This window comes from Chamaea fasciata, unplaced genomic scaffold (genome assembly GCF_029207755.1).
Source record: "Chamaea fasciata isolate MVZ Bird 193981 ecotype frontalis unplaced genomic scaffold, bChaFas1.0.hap1 SCAF_3, whole genome shotgun sequence".
Classification (NCBI taxonomy): domain Eukaryota; kingdom Metazoa; phylum Chordata; class Aves; order Passeriformes; family Sylviidae; genus Chamaea; species Chamaea fasciata.
In genome coordinates this window covers 32,891,630-32,913,222 of record NW_027094088.1, presented here as the reverse complement: position 1 = coordinate 32,913,222, position 21,593 = coordinate 32,891,630, and the positions used below count along the sequence as shown (strand labels likewise).

Genomic DNA, 21,593 nt, shown 5'->3' with positions numbered 1-21,593 from the left:
ATCCGTTACATACATCTCTAGTTTTACAAGACACAGTTAACCTTTTCTCCAGTGGCTTTTATAGATCCTCAACTTCTTGGCTGGAGTAAATCTGAAGGAGCAAAGAAGCAACTAAAATCAAACACTCCAGCCCGCCAGACAGCTGCAGACTGTGACTGCTCAGTGACTCAGGTCTTTGAATAACTGTCTTGGCAATAATTATTACATCATTCGGATTTTTATGCCTTTTAAAGAGCTAGTTTACAGGGGGAAAAAAAAAAAAAAAAAGAAAAAAGAAAAGAAAAAAACCCGCCTTCTCTTGGGGTTGTTGGTTCTGTGAAGGAGGAAGGAATGAAAACAGCCACTGAGACATCAGTTCCACTTCTGAGCGTGCACGGTGAAGGCGTTTCTCTGCAATGGTTTTTTCCATTATTGTTTTCTTTTCTTCATGAATAAGCCTGGGGCCATGTTCCGGTGACTCTGGTGAAAATGGCCTCTTATATTCAACCTTCGTTCCCCAAACTTTAATTTATACTCTTGTGGTCATTAATCCAGCAAGCCCAAGCGCGTAAGCAATGCTATGATACACTGCACACACGCGTGCAGCTCGCACACACGCGTGCAGCTCCGACACCCGCGGCAGGAGCCGCAGGTACCGCGGCAGCGGGAACCCCAGGGGTAACAGGAGCCAGAGCCAACTCTGCGGGACGGGGACGGCATCAGCACCCCGGCGCCCTTTCCCCACGGCCGCCAGGTAAAGGCCGCAGGGCGGCCCCGCCGCCCGCCATGGCCACCCCGCCCTGCCCCTCGGCCTCCCGCCGCCGCGGGGCCGCCTGGGGCAACTGCCAAGGCGCCCTCCTGCCGCAGGTGCGGCCCGCGAGGACTACGCGTCCCAGCATGCTCCGCGCCCGGCTCCCCACGGCGCCCCGAGTGGGGGAGGCCGCGCGGCGCGCTGGGTAATGTAGTCGGGGCTGGGAGGCGTACTTGGGGAGCGGCAGAGAAAAGAGCGCCCGGGAGCGGCGGCGGCCGCTGCGGTTTTCCACGCGAACGAACGGCGAGCTCCGGCTGAGGGCAGGGGTCGGGCTGGCGGGGAGTGGCGGGGCAGGTCGGGCCGATAGGCGGCGGCACCTGGACGCGACAGCGGCGGCACCGCCCGCCCGCCCGGCGGGGAGAGGAAGGAGGAGGCGGAGGCGGGGGGAGCGGAGCGGCCGCCGCGCGCTGCCGCATGTGCTTGGAGCGGCGCCGGAGCGGGCAGCGCGAGCCATGGCGGAGCACGGCGGCCCCAGCATCCCCAACGGCGAGTGCGCCGCCCGCCGCCCCGGCAACAGGGTCACCGTAGTGCTGGGCGCCCAGTGGGGCGACGAGGGAAAGGGCAAGGTGGTGGATCTGCTGGCGCAGGACGCCGACATCGTCTGCAGGTGCCAGGTAAGGAGGAGGAGGGAGGCGACCGGAGCGTGGGGGAGGCCGCGCGTGTCACCTTGAGGCGGGCGGCCCCGCCACCGGCCTCGCCACCGGCCCCGCCACCGGCCCCGCCACCGGCCCCGCCACCGGCCCCGCCACCGGCCCCGCCACCGGCCCCGCCACCGGCCCCGCCGGGCGCTTGTGGCCGCCCCGGTTCTACCCCGAGCGCCCGGGGAGGCGCAGGGCCAGGGGCGGCGGCGGCCGCGGAGCCTTCCCTGGCGAGAGCCCCGTGCCGGGCTCCGCAGCCCTCCCGCGCCTCCTTTGTCCCGGCGCCGGGGGAAGAGGAGGAAGGCGCCCTTCTCGCCGCCCAGCGCTGGCCCCCGGCAGGAGGAATGCGCCTGGGGTCGCGTCCTCCTCCCCCCCCAGGCCTCCCACTCTTTGTGTCCGGGGGGCGCCGGGAAGGGGCCGCGCTCGGCGGCTCCGGCAGCATCGCGGCGGGGCCGGGATCCCGCCCCGGCGGTGGCGGCGGGAGCCCCCCCGGGCCGCAGCGCCGGCAGCGGCGCCAAACCGACCGCCAGTTGTGGGATGCACGTGGGGCATTCGTGGAGTCCGCCACAACTCGGCCGTCTTCAGCTAAAAACTAGCTGGTAAATGACTCTCCTGCCCTTGCTCCACCATCGTTGTAGTGTCAATGGGATCCCACATTTTTCTGTTTATATATTTATATTTTTTTCTCTCTCTCTACGGAGGCCTTAGTTCAGCCAAAAAGCAATAAAAAGCGAGTCTAGCCTGCAAGCAAAGTACTCTTAATGCCTGCGTTAGAACAACACAGATCTGAGGAGATGTTTTTCTTAGCATCTCTAGTATAGTAATTCTGTAGAGCACAACACAGTGAGCTGAAGCTACGCACATTTTTTTTTTCTTAAAGTTGAGAGATACACCAGCATAAAATGCCTGTAGCATGCGCAGATTTCACCTAAGTGTTGCTGTCTGTGTGCTTTTGTTGAATGCGCAAATTAAATTTGCTCTTAAATAAACATATTTTGGAGGGACGTACCATTCTCCAAAGAGTGCAAATGCTGAAGGGTTGTTATCCAGTGAGAACTGCACATAAACTGGTGTTTTCAAAAACAGGTCGGTTGCAAAGCTGGTAAATCAATACCTTGAACTTCAGAGAATTAAATTTTGAAATAAACAAATATATTCCTAAACAGCTGTTTCACAAATGAGTTATTTTTTCCGTTTGTCTGTTTTTGCGTTTGGTTTTGTTGGTTTGTTTTATTTTTTTTTAATAATAAAATCTGATGTGGTGCCGTGGTGAATGACTGCCTGTCTTTGTGGGTCATAGAGTGACTCAGTTTGTCTTTTATGACTTTGTTCTTGAAACTTGAAGGGCACCCAGGTGAATGTGTATGTTTAATACTAAGTTTTGGAGCAGAGACAAGTGAGGCAAACAGTGAACTTTTGTGTGCATGTGTCTTACTGTGCTTGTTACTTGTTTTAAATCAGCTGGGTAAAAGATGAAGGAAAGGGAAAAAAAAAAAAAAATCTCGTGTTATCTCAAGCTTGAATTTCATGGCCATATCCCAGGCCATGAACTGCCATTTTTAACAACTTGTTGCTCCTGATGAAGGAAGGAGTTTTTCTTCCTCCTTTCTTCCCTTTCCTGTTGATGGCTGTGCTCCCCTAGTCTCCACCCATGTACTAGCTCTGGCACTTGAGCACTTCAGTGAGTTGATTTAACTCATCAGAGTGGCAGGAAACTATTACTTGTTGGATTTACTTTCTGCTGTTCTAGTAAGTAAAACCGGATTTTATTGGTTCAGAGAACCTTGGTGAAAAGAGGGGTTCAGAACAGGGTAAGCACGAAGAATGATTTCTTGGAATGAGAGGAGAAAATAGGCATATTCTCCTTCAGTGGCACTGATACATAAAATAGTTTAATATTCTTGAATTTTCTTGCTATGTATATAAGCACATTTTTGAACTTTTGTTACTGCTGATAAATCAGTGTGACCCTTGCGCTTTTTGTAGTGGTACAAGTCCAGAAAGAAAGACAGTCACACACTTGGTCTGGTGCTTGATAATATCAGCTTTCTGTAATTGGAGCTTCTGATTCTTATTTCGCCGTTACACTCTTACTTGTTCCAGGAGGGTTCTTTGTGCTCATCATGCCACAGAGTTGCTAGAATGCCTGTGGATGACGTCAGATATTTCCAGTGTGCTCTTGTGGAAAATTTATTAGTACAAGTGTTGGAGGCCTAGGAAAGTTGATGTAGCAGGTCTGAGATGTCTTGGAAACTTGTGTTGTACTTGCAGTGAAACACTCTAGGCTTCTTCTCACTGCCCTTTGTTCTGGGCAGATGCAGAGCATGAAAATGGTCCAGTCCCAGAAGCAGACGTGACTTATCACTTAGTTTATGGTGCCTGTAGAGGCATGGTGAGAAGTTGTGCTCTGAAATCTGTGGCCGTGCCTCCTTCTCTCCTAGGCAGCACCTGTGCTCATGACTCCAGTTCGATCAACCAACTGTGGCATTTGGAGCCAGTTGCTTACTTGAGTGCAGTTAGCTGAATGAATGTGTCAGGAAATCAGTTGCATTATGACTCTACTTCTAAATAGCACCCTCTAGAGTATTTTATCTGAGGTTTAGAGGTCGTGAAAAGCAGTCTTGTGCTCAGAGGAAGAGAATGGTATTTTCTTTTCAGAAGACAGCTTCAGAATTGATTTCAGTTACTATTATGGTTTCAAAAACAACTGTTTGAAGAAGCTAAGCTAAAATTAAAATATTTCCAGAGGCTTGCGTGTATGTAGTTGCTAATGCAACTACATTGGCAGCTGTGGTAGTTTTGTGAAGATACTGCTGGTCTACAGGATTCAGATACAATTAATACAAATGTGTCTACATGACAGGTAAAGTATTTAGTTGTTCTTCCACTGTTAAATCTGAATTGCTCTTGATTTACCTCTTGGAGGTTTCTGGCAGAAGGATACTATCGATAAAACGAGTACATTGGTGAGACTTTTGCATTTAGACCTATATCTTGTCTTCAGTGTATTAAAGGACAAAGTCTGTGTACCTGCTGTCACATGAATCATAGTTCGGACAGTAAAACGGAGTGAGAATTGATTTGAGATTCAGGAATAGTTGCCAGAAAAACTTTGGTTTTCTATGATTTGACTGATATAAGGTCCTCCTTAGTAAGCAGCTAGCCTTGACACCAGCAAACCTGGTGGTTTTTAAGGTTACATTCTGTTTTGTAAATTTCACAGATAATGGAAAGTTAAAGGAAAACGCTTTGTGTTCCGATTAAGGACTTCCTACCATTACAAAGTGCAGCCAAGTTAGGGAATTAATTACCAGAGTTTCATTTGTTAGCGGGAGTGATAGGAATGGCAAATTAATGCAAGCAAGTTATTGTAGATAATATATTTTTTAAAACAAATACAGTACCAAAAGATGCTAAAGAATCCCATTTTCCTGCTTCTTAAGTTCTGTCTTACACGTTGTTGCTAATTTGAAGCAGAATTGCAGCTTCTTACCAGATCTTGTCATCCGGTTTCAGTGTGATCTGCCTGCTGTGGGATTCTACTCTTGAACTGCTAATGCATAGGAATTGCAGTGTGTGGAGTCTTCATTCTCCCTTTTCCTCGTCTGCCCAACAGCAGTGTGTACAGCAATGCCACTGCCAATCGCTCGATAATGTGGCAACATCTAGAGAAGTTTTCAGTGTGCAGATCCTTGGGGTTAAGCAGTTACCACCAATCAGCTGATAACCGATTGATAGTGATGATCATCAATCAGCTGCTGACTGAAGTCCTCACACCAGTGCTGCCTGATACCTTCACTAGTCTTTATATGGCTACTTTTTTTATAAAAATGTTGTTGTTTTTTTTTTTTTTTAAGTCTTCTATTCACCAAGCCCACTGTTTTTTCTAAATATTCTCATTTAAAAAATATTTTAGTCTGGAGCCTATGCAAGCCATGCAGAATTAGGAATACCAGAATCAACAGCTACAGTTGTTGGTGCTTATTTTTGAGCTGCTCAGGCGTTCGGTAAGTGATGCCTAGCTAGAGCTTTCTTTAAGTGCTGGGTGCACTGTTGAACCGTGTAATGGTTGGCAGCATAGCAGTGGTGTGCCCTGGTGAGGGAAGAGTCACTAAAATGTTGTCCTTGGCCTGCCCCATCAGTGAGTTCTGTGCTTACAGACCTACTTTAAAGCATCACTGGCAGGTGATCTCTTATTACTGTAAATAATCACACAATGCCTACGTTATTTTAAACAGAAGAACAGTTTAAATGTGATTTTCCAGCTCATAAAGTTTGTGCTGTTAACAAAGAAGGCCTTAAAAGCGCTGAAGAACCAGTTATACGTTGATCTACTGATTTCTTAATGCTCTTTCCATCTTACTGTTACCTGTTACTAGAGAAGCTTAATGTATGTGTTTGTTGACTGAGGTGCAGTACTCTGTAGCAGCTCATTAAGATTTCAAATGACTTTTTTTTTTTTATTTCTACTGTACTACTTCACCCATTTGGAAGGTGTTATCTCTAAGTGTTCCCAAAGCCACACTTTTTGTTTTTCATGTCCTTCCTTGAATGTTGTTGTGACTGCATTGTGACTGTTGTGACAGACATTGGTGGGGTTTTGTGCATTGAAGCGATGCAGTTCTGGACATTTCTCTGCTTTGAATGTTTTCCTTGTTCCTTATCTGCCTGCCTCACTTGATCCCTTTTATCTCTTAGGGATATGTTGGTCTTTATTCTGGACCTGAATAATGACTCCTGTTTCCTACCTAGCATATACAGGCATTGCAGCAGGTCAGGTAAAACTAAATCAGAACCATCTCTAAAAAGTCTTTCTGAATAACTCCTTTCGATAGTAGTTCTCAGAGCTAATTTTATCAGTATAGAGAAATGGATGGAGTTTATTAAAATTAATAGACTTCAGTGAAGTTAATGTTTTATTTGTTAGGAGAAAACAGGTGAATGTGTAAAACAGAGTGTTCTTATTTTGTTATGTTCTGCCTCAAACCACATTCTTGACGCAACAATGCTTGTACTACACGTTCAGAATTTTCTGAAGTCTAGCCAAAGCTTGAGAAACCTTTATAAAGTGTATAACATGAAGGCTCCTTGAACTAGGTTTAGATCTTGCAAACATGAATGGATTTGTAAATGAAGAAAATGGCTAGCTGCTGGCTGCTGTTCATACTGATATTCAGTAGTAGATTATACACTAGGGTTTGTTAGCTGTTTATTCACTGAGGATGGAGAGGGAGAGAAATTAGTTATTAAATACTTGAGAAAATTAATTCCTGTCAAAACCTCGTAGCTTTTAAAATTGTTAATACATTTTTTAAAGGGGAATGGTTTGCAGTCTTAAGTTCAAAATACATTTTTGACAAATGTCTTGAGATGAGAAATGAATAGCATAGTAATTGCAAAGCTGTGCCTACTTGGGATGCATTATATATATATATATATATAAAAAATATCTGAACCCATATATATATATATATTATATATATGGGTTCAGATATATCTCCTCACTAGACTGATGAACTTTTTAATGGTGTGCTCAGCATTCCCAGAATCTGATTGTGACAAGAAGCAGCCTTTCATATGTTTCTTGTTAGTAATGGTGGTATCCAGCTTTCTTGGTGTATTTTTGACTTTTCATCTAAGAGTTAAATGAAAATGTTTACAACCATATGATGCCAAAGCAACATCGACTTGCTTCTTGCCCAACTTGGCAGTCACTTGGATAGCTAGCTCAGAAACAACAGTGGTTGCCCTGAGCTAAAAATGAATGCTGGAATGTGGTAGCAATAAAAGTAAACTGTAGAAAAAATTATGCACACACACATCTGATGGTGAGAGTTGAAAGGAGTGTATGGCTTCTTCCTTAACGTTGCATGAGATAACATCTCTTTTAAGTAGACAGCTAATTTTTATTCTGGAGGAAATAACTTGAAAGACTTCTTTGCTCTTCCCTGAGGCATCATATTTTTGAGATAGACAACTTGGCATGATCATGTCATAAGAAAAGGCAGTGATTGTCATCATAGACTTTTTGGGTAGATGGTTCTCTTAAATGCACATGTCAGTATTTCCAAGCTGCTCTGAATACTCTTGTATTTAGTACCAGTTTAGAGAGCCGTATCACAATAAGCTGTTAATCGCAATTTCAGTCTGCTTTCCTCAATTCTTTTTTTCCCTAAGCATCTCCACTGCTAAGTAAAGTTGTAGTAATGCAGACCAGTCCTAGCAGCTATGGGAGGACTGCTATAGGCAAGGGGGTTTGAACTGTCTTGATGTGTTCAGAAGGGATTTAACTGTTCTGGTGTTTATGTATTAGCATAAGTCTAGTCTGCCCTTGACTAACAAAGATGTGCTCTGGAAATAAAATACCTGTTTTTAAAGTATGTAGGTCTAAAATGGAGAAGGATGTGCTGTTGTTCCTCTATCTTAGTTTCACATAGTGTATGTTTGTTCCTGCAATCGTTTCTTACTAGTATCTTCTGTTTACGTATGTGCACATGTAATAGTTGGCTAACACACATTGCACACATTTATTCTTGCTCTTTGGGCTCTATACAAAGGTTTTCCAGAGAAAGGAATGTTCTGCTGGGTTTCTTTTTCTGTTATAATGAGGAGTCATATTTTTGCTTTCATTTGATGAACAAGAACTCGGCTTTCCTTTTTGGTTTTGCTGAATATCTAAATTGATCCATTCATGTTTCCTATTAGATTGTTGGCACCTTTTTGCCAAAAAAACAAAGAAGGGAAAACCCCAAAGTTTTGAGCTAGAATGAATTTAAAACTGAAAGGGTCTGTCTTTCAGGAATGATGGATATACTAAGTGTATGTTTTTCCTGAAAGAGTGCCATGTGCCAGGAAGGTAGAAGAACTGCAGATTCTTATCCTTTAAACTGGAAAGACAAGTGGTGACATCCTTTGCATGCATTTCAGGCAAACCAGTGAGATTGGCTGCAAACTGAGAAGCAAGGAACTTCTCTGATCAAACTCACCAGAGGAAAAGTGTTCTGGTTCAGGATGTCTCTGTAAGCTTTTGAGTAGGACCTTGTATGATTTTCAGTCCTTTTGGAAAGTGAGATTCCATGTTTCCTGAGTTGTTGGCTTCACTCAGCTTCACATGAGCTCCTAAGTTAACAGGCATTCCACATAAAATATATCAGAGCTTATAACATCCAGTTCCATTAGCTGAGTTTTGGTAGTGGCTGGTTACACACTGTAAACTTGAAGTCTTAGCTGATAAACTTTCTTGTGCCATTTTAATTCAGTAAGAAAATAATCTGTTGGTTTAAAAAGAGCATCTCTCTTTAATCCTGGGAGTTGAGGTCGTGTTGCAAAAATGTTAAGTAGTCATCAGTTCAACTTTCTGAAGACCAGTATAGGTCATTACTTTTTTTGTCAAATTAACTTCACTAAATTATCAAGATTCTTCCATAACTCCAGTAAAAAGGTTGGTTCTTATATTTGTCCAGTGAATCAGCTTAATACAGGGATGTTCCCTGGGGGCTTTTCACTAGTACAGCAATGCAATTCCGGAAGAAAAATTGCTGTTAATTATTATTATCAATGCTTCTTCTCCATGCTGTATGTGTGATTAGAAAACTATTGTGCATGCACAAAATGTAGCAATCTAAAGTGCTTTGGGAAGGTTCAAAGTGAGAAGACTTATCCTTTAAGTTGCTCATACATCCTTAGGAGTTTACCAGGCTGGGTCCAAAGTATGACTCTGTAATAGTCAACACTTCTAAAACTTTTTTCAGTCTTCAGAGCTATAAGGAAAAAAATTCTAGAATTGCAGTCAGGTGCTTGCATTAATATTGTTGCTAGTTCTGTTCTTTCTTTACCCAAAATGCTGGCACTTACAGTATTTAAAAGCTATAGAAAGCAAAAGAAAGGAAATAATTTTGCATAGCCAGGGGAAGTGCTGAAATTATTAACCTTAAAATTACCATACGTGCTCTATTAGAAACACTGTTCAATCAGTATGTTTAAAATATCAAGACTATTGATCAGTCTTCAGTGGTTTTTCCAGTGATGCCATATGAACGAGGGCACAGTGTTGTGTAACTGTTGTGTTTGTGTCAGGTGCACAAGTGTAGCGTTTGTGGTAAGTGTTGCTTTCCAGTGCTTTGATAGTGGCTTTTGGCTAACAGGAGTCACTTGTTTGATACATTGATGGTTCAGGCTTGTTTCTAGTAAAATGTCAGCTAGCAGATAATGACTTTTTCCCCTTTCAAATTAGTATTTTCAGGCGCTCAACACTCTTGTAAAAAGGGTGTTTGCAAAGAATGTTTATCAAACGGTTCCCAGATGAGCAATGCCTGCAGCTGCTTTTGCTATCTTGTGACCCCTCTGTGTGCATGTCACTGATTCTGTTCACGTTTGCCAGGATAGGTGTGTTTTAGAATCGTATCTTGGTTTGTGTGTAGCACTGTCCAACCTATCTGAATGGGATATGTAGATTCTTGGGTATGCTGCTTACACTGAGAGGGATTTTTGAGCTACTTAATCTTTAATAAGCTGAAGGAAAAAGAAAACTTTTGGTGTTTTGTTTACTTTAAGAAACTAAGTCTAAACAGCTTGCCAGTGTAAAATATTTCAAAAATAGTGTTTTGTAGGGAATGTTTTATGGAATTATGTGTATAGAAGGCAGGCAGGTATGAGGTTTTGTTACAAGGATTGCTGTCAATCTTAACAGTAGTAGTGTGATAATTTGTTTAGTAGTGGGCACCTTTTTGTCTCCTGTAAATTTAGCTCTTCTACACGTTGAATACCTTGGATATTTCAAGATTACCAGCTAGTGGTCAGGGATCATACACTTTTTCAAGGAAGTGATTTAAGCATACTGCATTAATAAAACTGGAATTATGCCTTTTAAGAGTTTCTATGTTCAGTTATCCTACAAAGATTTTGCTTAAATATTACAGATTAAGTAGTAGATCATGTACCTGATCTTACTTTCCGTATTCTCCTTGAAATATTTTAAAATAATACTCTAATTCAATAGTGTCAAGATTATCCAAGGAGAAAAATGCTACTGTCTCTTAATAGGATTTTAAATTGTTCATCCATCAGAGCATCAAACTAAGTCCTTAGACTAAATCCTTGTACTGAAATCACAGAATTGTACAATGGTTTAAGTTGGAAGGTACTTCAAAGACCCATTCTGCTATGGGTGGGAACATCTTTCACTTGACTGAGTTGCTCAGAACTCCATCTAGCCTGGCTTTGGACACTTTCAGGGCTGGGGCATCCAGCACTTCTCGGAACAACTTGTTGCAGTGTCTCACCACCCTCATAGTAAAGAATTTCTTCCGAATATCTAGTCTCAGCCTACCCTTTTTCAGTTTAAAGCCATCCCCTCTTGTCCTGTCACTACATGCTATAGTAAAAAGTCCCTCTCCAGGTCTCTTGTAGGTCCCTTGGGTAGTGGAAGGCTGCAGTAAGGTCAGACCAGAGCCTTCTCTTCTCCAGGCTGAACAATTCCAACTCTCTCAACCTGTTTTCACAGAAGAGGTGCTCCAGCCCTCATCATCTTCATGGCCCTCCTCTGGACTTGCTTCAGCAGCTCATGTCATGTTGGGACACACTGCAAAGGTTCATACTTGTTATTCATGATGATTTTCATGCTGCATCTCCCAGTAAACGGAAGGAAATGTTTTCATTCCAATCCAACTGGCACCATTTTGAGATGGATTTTACATTGTAATTTGATAAAGCTGTGGGCTGCTGAAAGCGCTGATCCTTTGGTCACCGAAAATCCTTTGGGAGCAGAAAGAACTGTTCCAAGTACTGTGTTCAAAGATAGAAGGAGAAAAAAATAATGGAAGAAAGAAATACAAACAAACCAAATGCTTTTAACTTATTTTAGTGCTAAGAAGGTTGCTGACTTCTGAAAATCCAATTTAGAAACCTTAAAGTATGCTTCGACTGCAGTGCTATGTCTTGATAGAGATGTACAAATAAATGGCACTGTATTTAAGTGCTTGAAGTATGAAGTATGCTTGGGACTTCAGGTGTAGTGCCTGAGTTAACCCCTTGACAGGAGCGTCGTGTTGCTGGTTCATGCTGGTTCATGCTGGTTCTTGCTGCTCTTTGTTTTGGGTTACTATTTTGTTGCCAGATGGAGAATTGGTTTGTGTTCTGTTTTTTGTTCTATTCCTATATACTCATTTTTCTGTGATGAAAGAGGCTTCTTCTGCTGCTGTTCTGCAGAATGGGAAGAAAGTATCCCAGTGAAGAAATTCTTTGTTCATATTGCCACTGGGGTCTTACATCTCTCACATATAAGAAGTCAGTTTCACCTCCTTCAGTCCTTTTGTGCAGTCAGTCTATTTCTAGCTGAATGCAGAGTTGCCTTGCCCTTAGGGCTGAGTATCTTGGCCATGGCACACTTGTTGGCTCAGCCAAAGGAAATCTTGTTGTGCAGGGAGAAAGGCAAAAGAGGCTGCTGCTACACGTGTGTAGTGTATTCCAGACTGAGCAAGAGCATCCCTTGGTCTTGCTGCACATTTGTCCACTGCCTGTGTTGGCACACAGGTATTTCAGTTTTCACATATATGGGAGAGAAGTCCTGTTGTTTGGGTACCTAGAAGATTACTGAGATGTAGTAAACTGATTTTTTATTTAGTTAGCTAGGGAGTATTGCCAGCCTCAGTGACTGTATATCTTGATTCTGGTATGTTTTAATTTCCCTCTGGCAAAAGCTTTATTTAAGGTATTGAATATCGTTTGAGCATGAACTTTGTTTAACTAATAGTGAAAATAATTTCCACAGTTAGTTCTCCATTAATAATATTTAAACATGTGAATCAAAGGAATGTTAGTTTGAATGACCTAGCTGGTCCCATTTGGTTTAGTTGGATGAGGGAGGAGGAGGGAGAAATCCAGATGGAAAGCGCAGAAACCAGGAGTGACTTCATCAGTTTAAAGCTTAAATTATGCTCAGAGGCAATAGTTGCCTGCATTAATATCAATATCTGGAGAAGGGAAAAAACAACCCAAAACATATTCAAACCCCGTAGCCTAAAAACAATCCTCCCCTTCACTTTACCACCACTAGAACGCTGAGTTCAGATTTCTGTAATTAGAATTGTTTACCAAACCCATGTTGAGCAATGTCTGAGCACACAAGATGTGTACACTTCACTGCAAGTTCACTGTAAAGTGTACAGTGTAAACCATTATTTTAATACATTACAACTAATACTGTGTAACCACATGCTTGCACTTCTGCAGTTTGGGTAGAGCTTACCTGTAAATAATCAGAAGAATTCTGAAAATCAGGTTCATGACATGCTGGTACTTATATGCTCTCTTAAAAGGGTTTGAAATTAAAAATACTTTTCAAAATTACTCGTTTTGACAGAATGACATCAAGAGCAGTGTGGGGACTGACTTAATATTCTACCAGACAGCTTCCATCAATAGCATTTTTGGGATTGAATCTTTTCATATTGTAGGCATCATAATATTATAATCAGTAATTTCTGAAATTCAAATTTGAGTTTAATCTGAAAATACGTGTTTGGAAACCTTGAGGTATTCATATGGCTTAAGATGTTGATTTATGACGTGTTTTCTACTTTGGTCTCTAGCAAAATCCCTTAAAGTAGAGCTGTTCGCAGTAAACAAGCAGAATTGAGTACCACTAGTTTGCTTCTAGGTGAAGTATGAGCTCTGTTGCATGAACAGTTCAAGGTTTAAAAGGTAAAATGCCATGGAGCATTTTCCAGTGAGCATGGAACCAACACCCCTGGCATCACTCAACAGTGCAAAGATGAAATCTTGACACCGCCAGAAGTCAGCAGTTCTGCTCTCATGACCAGCAGAGGCTGCATGCTGTACACCTTGTTCAAGTGCATGTGACTGCTGAACTTTAAGTTGCCATGTCTGAATGGCACTAGTAACTTGGCAGACTTTAGGACACTAAGATTTTATTGTTGATCATGATCTAATTTCAAGAGTAGCCAGTTTTTCTTTCTCTTTTTTTGACATTTATGACACTGGAGAAGCTTTTTTTTTCTTTTTTTCCATAAATTTAGAAGCAAAACATGAAATTAAATTGTCCAGCTGGTAGAGAATTTCAAATGAATGTTAGTGCTATTTATGGGTTAGTCCAGTTTATTTATGCTGCAGTGGGAGACTTTGGACTTGTCTTCCCATGTGTAAATTACTAATACCTCAGTACTTCAGTGTTGTACTTAGAGCTACCTAATGAATTTTCTTTTAAAGCACTTCAGTTCTCATGTTAAAGTTGCCTAGACTGATGTTAGTAGTGAATCTAATAGAAAAGAATAATTTGAAGGAACCTGATGTGGAAGAAGGTAACTACCACTTTCAGCACAAATACTTGACTATAAATGATACTTCAGTGCACAACTGTTCTTTGCCGAACAAGGTTTTGCTTAGCTTCTCAAACATTGAGTAGAAAACTAATGTCTTTTATTACTAAAAATACCTAGTGTGTTTTATATAAGTATGTAACTTAATAGTTCTTAAAATATTGTCTACTTTTGGAGTAACTTGCATTAAGTAGCTCAGGAGTATCAGCATTGCATTTCAAAGAAATTGTAAATTATCTGTCTGCTAATGTGTCTAGTTAACATCCTTTTTAATCAAACACACAATTGTGGAGTGGTAGTCTGCTAAATAACCTTTCTTAAAGCTGTTGGATAGAAAGAATGCAAACAGGAACAGGAAGTTTATTCCTTAGCATTTATTGCTTTAAAGAGTAAATTTGAAAAGCCTTTGTTCAGTACGTTTCATTTGTTGTGAATTGAAAATTTATCATTGTCTGGTTGAGTCAGATCACTTGCAGTGAAAATCTACATCCAAAAATCATTACAGCTACTTCAAGGTAATGTTTACTGCATGGAAAAAATCTGCAGTATGTTACTAAAAGATTTAAACTTTTATTCAACTCAGATATTTTCTTTGTTGGGTGAAGGTTTGTAGATTGTCTCTCTTTTCAGAGGAGGGAAAATGGTTGCAAGTCCTCAAATAAATAATGCTGAAATTACAAAATTTTCATTGCTGACTTCAATGAGATTAGGCTTGTACCTCTGGCATGTGTGTCTGTGTACTGGCACAAATGTTTGAGGTCTACAACTGCTCTTTATTTGTATTGTCAGATACACCTTTATGTATTGGATTCATGCTTTGTAAATGTTGTAGAAGTAGTGAGTGGCTATTGAGTCCATTGCTTAGAAAAGTCCATCTGTGAAACAATAGTCTGAAGTATTTCAGATTTATAATTCCATGGATTAATAATTCTTATCGTTTCTTTTCTTTTAATATAATGCCTTTCTTCATTTTGTCTTGTGCTGAAAGGTGGCTCAGCTGAAAAGTCTTCGTTTTTTAAGGTTTTATTTCTGTGAAGCAGTTTGTTTAACTTCTGGTGCGAGGTGCCTGTAGAGGGTATTCCTGTGGTTATGACAAACAGAACCATTTTGTATGTAACCTTGTCTTGCACAAATGACTGGTTCACAAGAGAGTATAAGCTTATTTTCAAAAGTACAGCAAACAAGAACTGGGGATATTTGGTAACTGTTTTGTAATCTTTTTAGTTTCATAAGCCTTTCTTGACCGTCTTTAAGACTTGGTCACAAGCTTCTTTTAGTATTTTAGATGGATTTCAGAGTTTAATGAATCTCTTAATGCTCTCTTTGTCATAATGGCAAGAGCTGGAAATGTTTGAAGTGTTAGTTTGATGGAAATGGTTTCTGGTAACTTATGAAACTGCTGTAGTTTTAGTTGTCTTTAGATTCACCCTTTAAACAACATGTTTGACATAACATGTATTTAACATAAATGACTTGTACTGTTACATAATTGCTCTTACCAGGAAGGAGGTATAGAATATATAGTTTTGCTGGTCACTATTCATAGAAAAATGCTCAAAAGACTGAACCCAAAACTCAGAACAACAAACCTGCATCTTACCATATGGCAAGACTTACCTATCCCAGTAACTGTATGGTTTTATACTCCCAGTTTAATTGGGGATTTGTTTGTGGTGTTTTGTTTTGTTTTTTTTTTACTTTGTTAAGGTTACAATTCCACTCTTAAAACGAATAAAATTGATGAGGGCTTTTAGAAATGTTTGCATGCTCTAGAATATTTGTTTCTATCTGATAATTTTAGAAGCATTTTAATCTCATTCCACAATTTTGTACCCTTGATGAACCAAAACACTGTCCAAAGTCTATATGGCAGATAATGCTGATGTTGAAATTGTCCAGTTTCACAGAACATGTTTGGCTGATTTCCTTGGAAATCTCTGAATGCTCTTTTGTCAGTAATAGAAATGAAAACTGTGGAACCTATTTATTCAATCTCTACTGTGTGTTCATTTGTCTTTAGTGTCAAAAGCTGTTAATACTTTTTTTTCCCCTCCCCCCCACTCAGGGAGGCAATAATGCAGGGCATACAGTTGTTGTGGATGCTGTGGAGTATGACTTTCATCTTCTGCCAAGTGGGATCATCAATCCAAAAGTCACTGCATTTATTGGTAAGTGGGACATCTCTAAAAAACAGACAGTATCGTAGTTACAGACCTCTGACACATTAAAATAACAAAATGTATGCGAGGACGTACAGGATCAGGATTCTTTTTCCGCAATTTTTCATAGGCCTAGACTGTTCACTGTCTTCCTAATACTGCCCTTAGTAATTTGTGAAGTTTGGGGTACAGAAATTTCTTTTGTCTTGGATAGTTCACCTTTGTTCTTACTATCTTACCAATGTAAACAACTAGCTGCCCAGCGTGTCTTCATTCTCCCATTCTCTCTTATTTTCTCTACCATTTATTTATTTTATTCTATTCTCAGAATACCCCTCTCTCTTTTAATCTTCAGTCCTGTTAAGTACTTACCAGTACTTTTTGAACCATAGAACTTCCCTGTCTTTTCCATTGGATTGTGAAATGAATGCTTAACTCCAAATTACTTCCACACTCTAGAATTCTTACCGAGAAGTCCTCTCAGGAGAATACATTGGAAGGTTTAGGGCAGTGGCAGTACTAGGTGATGACAGGATGTATGATCTGTTTGCATTGTGAAAAGGTATTTAGGCTATCTAGTCTGTTGCCCCTAAAAAACTACTTACCCCCTTACTGCTCTCCCTTCTTGGAATCCTGTTTCCAGTCCTGCATGGTTGGGTTTTTTTCCTTTGGATTGCTTGGATGGCCAACCTGCTTAATAATGTGGTGTAGCCCATAGAATTTCCTTCTAAAATGAAGGTAAACATAAAACATATGTACACATCATTATAATGATGTTTGCGCTTGAGTGCTGTTTTACCAAACAGGTTGGGTCTCTGGGTCACTAAGGGCTGTGACTTAGCAACACTTGCATGTTGCACCTTTGATACCCAGAACCCCTGTCCCTTACACAGTGTACTTCTCCAAGTCAGGATTCTGTTGTCATGCTCTTCCTGTCGCTTCTTCCTGCATCTCATTTCTTTGAGCCTGCAGTCTTGCCTTTCAGCTTGGTGCCAAGAGCAAGTGGTCATTGACAGTTTGCTAAAGAGCAGCTGAAGAGCCTCTGTCACAAGTTATGTTGATTCATAAACAGTCCAGCTGGTAGTGACTGTATACTCTGTCAGCAGTAAATCTGTACTTAATGGGATTTGGTGGTTAATTGCCTCTTTTCAGCTGTTACATTGTGACTTGATAATGGGATAGTTCTGGATCAACTTGTCCTGCCTAATACTTCTACAGAAATGGAGCCAGTGGGCATGGAAATAGATTCCTGTTGATAAGAAGTTTGGGATGTTAACTGTTGCTAGTTTTGAGGGCTGAGGCAGATGATACTACCTCTATTCTCTTTTTATGTTACTGTACTATGTTTCTTAAGATTATTGCTTGAAAACTGTAAAAAAGGATGCCCATTTGCCTTGTATTCTTTGATGGAGTTGGTTGAATAGGAAAGCCCCTGTCCTTTAACAATACGGAAGTTGGGAGAGGACTTTTTACAAACCCTCTTGCCTCTATCTTCTGTCTTTTGGTCTTGTCTGTTCTGAAGTTTTTTCCAGATTCTTTTAGGTATGCCTTATCTATAAAATCTCTTTCAGGGGAAAAAAAGGCTTAGAATTCCACTGAAAGATATATGTTTAAAAAAAAAAAAAGGGTAAGGGCAAGATGATTGTGAAGGTAATAGTGAAGAAGTCTTTAAATACTTTGTGTTTTGATGTTTAGAATGCTTTTATCAGTGTGAAATTAGGTGATATGCAAATAGTTTTGGATGGCAGATCCCTTCTTCAGCTAGATGTTCTGCTGGTAGCTTTGAATCTACTGAGTTTGGTGTGGCCCTAAGATGGTTCAGTTTTGCTGTGAGAATGCTCCTTCCTAGGCACTCAGTGATGCTGGTTAACTGTATGAACTAGTAGTCTTTTTCTGAGTAATGTGACAGCTGTAGGAAGGCGAGCTTGCTTTTGCTAGGGCTTTTTTCTCTGTTGTTTTTGCTAGTCTCCTAACAGTCCCATCTCTATGTACACAATATCCTGTGCCTGTTCACGGCAAAAAAGTGCCCGCAAGGATGCTGGTGTTTATAATGGTGATAGAAATGTGCCCAGCTTTTAGAAAACATCAGGGTTATTAAAATGAAGTACAAAGAGGGAAGTTAATTTTAGATATGAGGAAGAGGAAGTTGGATTTTGGACTGTTCTTCAAATCCGTTACTCTTTGTGCTGATCTAAATTGAAAGTTTGTTGCATTTATTACATTCAATGCACATAGTTAGAAATATGTACTTTAGAAGCAAATCTGCCTTAGACAAATTCCTAAGAATCAAAATTGCATTAAGTTAAAAAATTTAAATAAAATACTATGCACACAAATTATGAAGTGTGTTTGAACTGTTTGAAATATTTTTCCCATGCTCAACATAATTAAATTTTGTATAATGATTTTCTTCAGGAAATGGTGTTGTAATTCATTTGCCAGGACTCTTTGAAGAAGCTGAAAAAAACTTAAAGAAAGGAAAAGGTGAGAATTTGAAGACACTACTTTTAAAATAGTTTGTTGGACACTCCTCAAATGATTTAGATGTAGGGTGCCTCTGTGGAAGTTACATACAATGTATTTTTCCACATCTCCCTTTAGCTGCTGCCTTCTGACAGGAGTCTTACTGTAAGTGCTAGAGACCTCATGGGAAGGCAGATAAAAGGAATCTCTGTACAGTTTCAGAATATAATCTAAATCAAAATTGTCTGCTGACATTTTTCTTTGTTTAAAAAAGTGAATTTAAGAAGTGAAATGGCTTTTTCTAAAGTGTGTTAACCTCTTCAAAGTCATTTTACCTCTTACAATATTGGTGTACATTTTGATGACCATGTTAATGTAAACAGGTGCTGTGGTAATCACTTCTTGATTCAGAACTCAGTTTTTGGATACTTCACGTTATGTCTCTAGCCATGCTTGGCAGCAGTCTGCTATAAGTGGGGAAAATCAATGGTCTAGATTATTCAGAACCAAAAGAGCTACTAATTGTTTGCTAAAATTGAGGAGCTAGTAGCTTGAATTCTTCTTTAGAATAAGCCTGATTTTCTCAGCTTTGTAGGTTGATGCCAAGTTTTAATTACTGAAATTACTTTTTTTTTTTACTCTGCAATGTGATTGCTCAGTCTTAAAATAGATTGACTGAAAACTAAGCATGGAAAGTATTTATACATCAGAAGACAAAAATGCTATACAAAACATAATTTAAACTATTTCATTTTGCCTTTAAAGGACTGGAAGGCTGGGAAAAGAGACTAATAATTTCTGACAGGGCTCATATTGGTAAGTTCCTGTTTGTGGGGTGGTGGGGTTTTTTTGGGTTTTTTTTTTGGTTTGGTTTTTTTTGATTAATTTTTGCTTTTGACTTTCTGTAGCAGTAAAAGTGTGATAATTTTTAACCCTCTCTTTATATAGGTACTTTTCTTTGGTTTAAGTCTCCCAGGGTTGCTTTGGTTTATTGAAGGTCCTAGGAAAAAAAATTTCACTCAGAATCCTCCCAGGTTTATATTCTAGTGTTTTTTTCCATATTCCATAGGCATCACCTAGGCAGGAAAGCAGGTTCACTCTTTAAGTCAGATTAGATGCACGGAGCAGGCAGAAAGCACTCAGAAGTGAATTGACTAAGGATTCATTTCCCCTTTTGGTGTGAAAGTGGTCTTGCTTACAGCAACATTTCTGCTGGGAAATCAGGTGACCAGGTATTACTTGAAACTAACGGTCTCCCTGCCAAGGAAATTGCCACATGCTTCCGAAAGGAGATTTTATGAGAAGCACGCTGTAGGGATGAGAAGAATGGCTGCCCACCCTGAAAGGAGCTCATCAGTGAAGCACCGAATCCAGCCTGTGCTTGAGACAGCACTGCAGTTCAAAGCCTGAAGTCAAATCGTGTTGAGTACAATCCACCAACACAGAGCTTTAGAAACTCTTCCTGTACCTACTACATCTTTATGACATAAATTCATCCTTTAGATTAGCTCTTTAGATGTTATAACATTACTGCTGCCTCTGGTAGTCATTTTCTGAGGAGGCAAACTGTTTAGGACTTTATAAGATAAAAGCTTGTAACATGGTGCAAAAACAGTTTTACTTTTGGTTTTGCTTTCTTTGGTTTTGCTTTGTTTTGTTTTTTACACCAATCTGGAATAGCTTAGTGAGTGAACTTATTGACAGTTATTTCAGAGGAAATATGTTTTTTCTTTGGAATAACTAATGAGTTTGAAATAGTTGAGTAATTGTTTCTAAGTTACCAGTATCTTTTCTGATAGTAGAATCACTGTAGGTGAGTTGCTTGGAAATTGCTAGACTACTAGAAAAACTGTTCTGTGGTGATTATGTTGCAATGGTGATGCTGTGAATTTTTCATAATTAAACAGATTGTGAATAAAAAGGACCAGTTGCTGACTGTCACTCATAATCATTCAACCTCTTCACAGAAATGAGTTTTCGTATTGCCTCTATTTAGAAAGTTTTGATGGCAATTTGAAAATCTGTTACCATGATAAAAATGTCTTCTCTAAAATGGGTATTGATCTGTGAATGATTAGTCTGTATCAAAAGATCAGCCAAAGGTAGGTTCACACTGCTGGGCATAATGTAATGCTTTAAAATATGGGGATGTGTGGAAATAAACACAAAACCAAATCAGTAAGGCAAACAGGAAAACCACTCATGTTTTGGAGAGATTAGCAGACTTACTAAACCAGTCTTTCCTGTGCAGTGTGTAGATAGTTTTTAATTTCAGGAAATAGTACTTAAGAAAACCAGTTAAATTAATTTGGTTAGCCTATAAGCTGCGCACCAGGCCACCAATCTTTGTATCTGATGAGAGTTCTGAAAGATGGGGGGGGGGGGGGGGGGGCGGCTTGTGTGTGTGATTTGAGTTTTGTTGTTGTTCTGTTTTGGTTTTTGTTTTTTTTTTCTTTTATGGTAGATAAAGTATTAGTACAGTGGATACTTTACATAATCTTTGTCATTAATAACAATATAATGCATAAAAACATAATCAAGGCTTATGAAGTTGACTTCTGTTTATGTAACAGACATCGGTGGGAGCTTTTGGATTTTCAAAATTGTTTTAATTGATGTTGCCTAAAACATAAAAATTAAATTGTTTAAGAAATCTGTAGAATGAGTGAGAATGTTAACATTCAGGTCTCACCTAAATTTTAGCAGTATGACCTTTTTTTACTATATCCTATTTCCAGGTGGTTGTTTTTTTGTTTTTTTGTTTTTTTGTTTTTTTTTTTTCTGTTTTTTTTCTTCATTTATCCATATATTGTTTGGGGCCACTACAAAGCCAAAATTCTGTGGGATGTGTATACTCACTCTGCAGATATTTTACAAAATAAATACTCTAAAAAAAGTCACAGAAAAACCCTAGAATTCTCCCCTGTGAAAAAATGTAAAAGAGAAGAAAACACTCCTGTAATTCTATTTGCCTTTGTTCAGTGTGTATACTTATTTTCTACATTGGTAAACAGGCCTAGAGTTGGTTTGAAGAAATCATTGCTGATATAATAATTTGTTTCACACGAATTTTCAACTTATTTTATTTTCTTAGTGTTTGATTTCCACCAAGCTGCTGATGGCATCCAAGAACAACAGAGGCAAGAACAAGCAGGAAAGAAGTAGGTAGTTTTATTTTGTCAAACATGGGATGCCCTAGTGCAAGCAG

The 21,593-nt window shown here is 40.1% G+C and overlaps 1 protein-coding gene across 2 annotated transcripts in view; it reads left to right on the top strand.

The window, feature by feature from the left end:
• Window positions 1-974: 974 nt before the first annotated feature.
• The window catches only part of ADSS2 (adenylosuccinate synthase 2), a 36,557-nt gene continuing 15,938 nt past the window's right edge, over window positions 975-21,593 (top strand). The window contains exons 1-5 of one of the 2 annotated variants that reach the window (XM_066178527.1): window positions 975-1,404; window positions 15,829-15,931; window positions 18,338-18,406; window positions 19,151-19,201; window positions 21,480-21,546. In XM_066178527.1, coding sequence (XP_066034624.1) covers window positions 1,243-1,404; window positions 15,829-15,931; window positions 18,338-18,406; window positions 19,151-19,201; window positions 21,480-21,546 — 452 coding nt within the window. In that variant the 5' untranslated portion in view covers window positions 975-1,242. Of the gene's footprint in view, window positions 1,405-13,707; window positions 13,746-15,828; window positions 15,932-18,337; window positions 18,407-19,150; window positions 19,202-21,479; window positions 21,547-21,593 lie in introns of those variants that run through there. The other variant, XM_066178528.1, reaches the window with a different exon arrangement.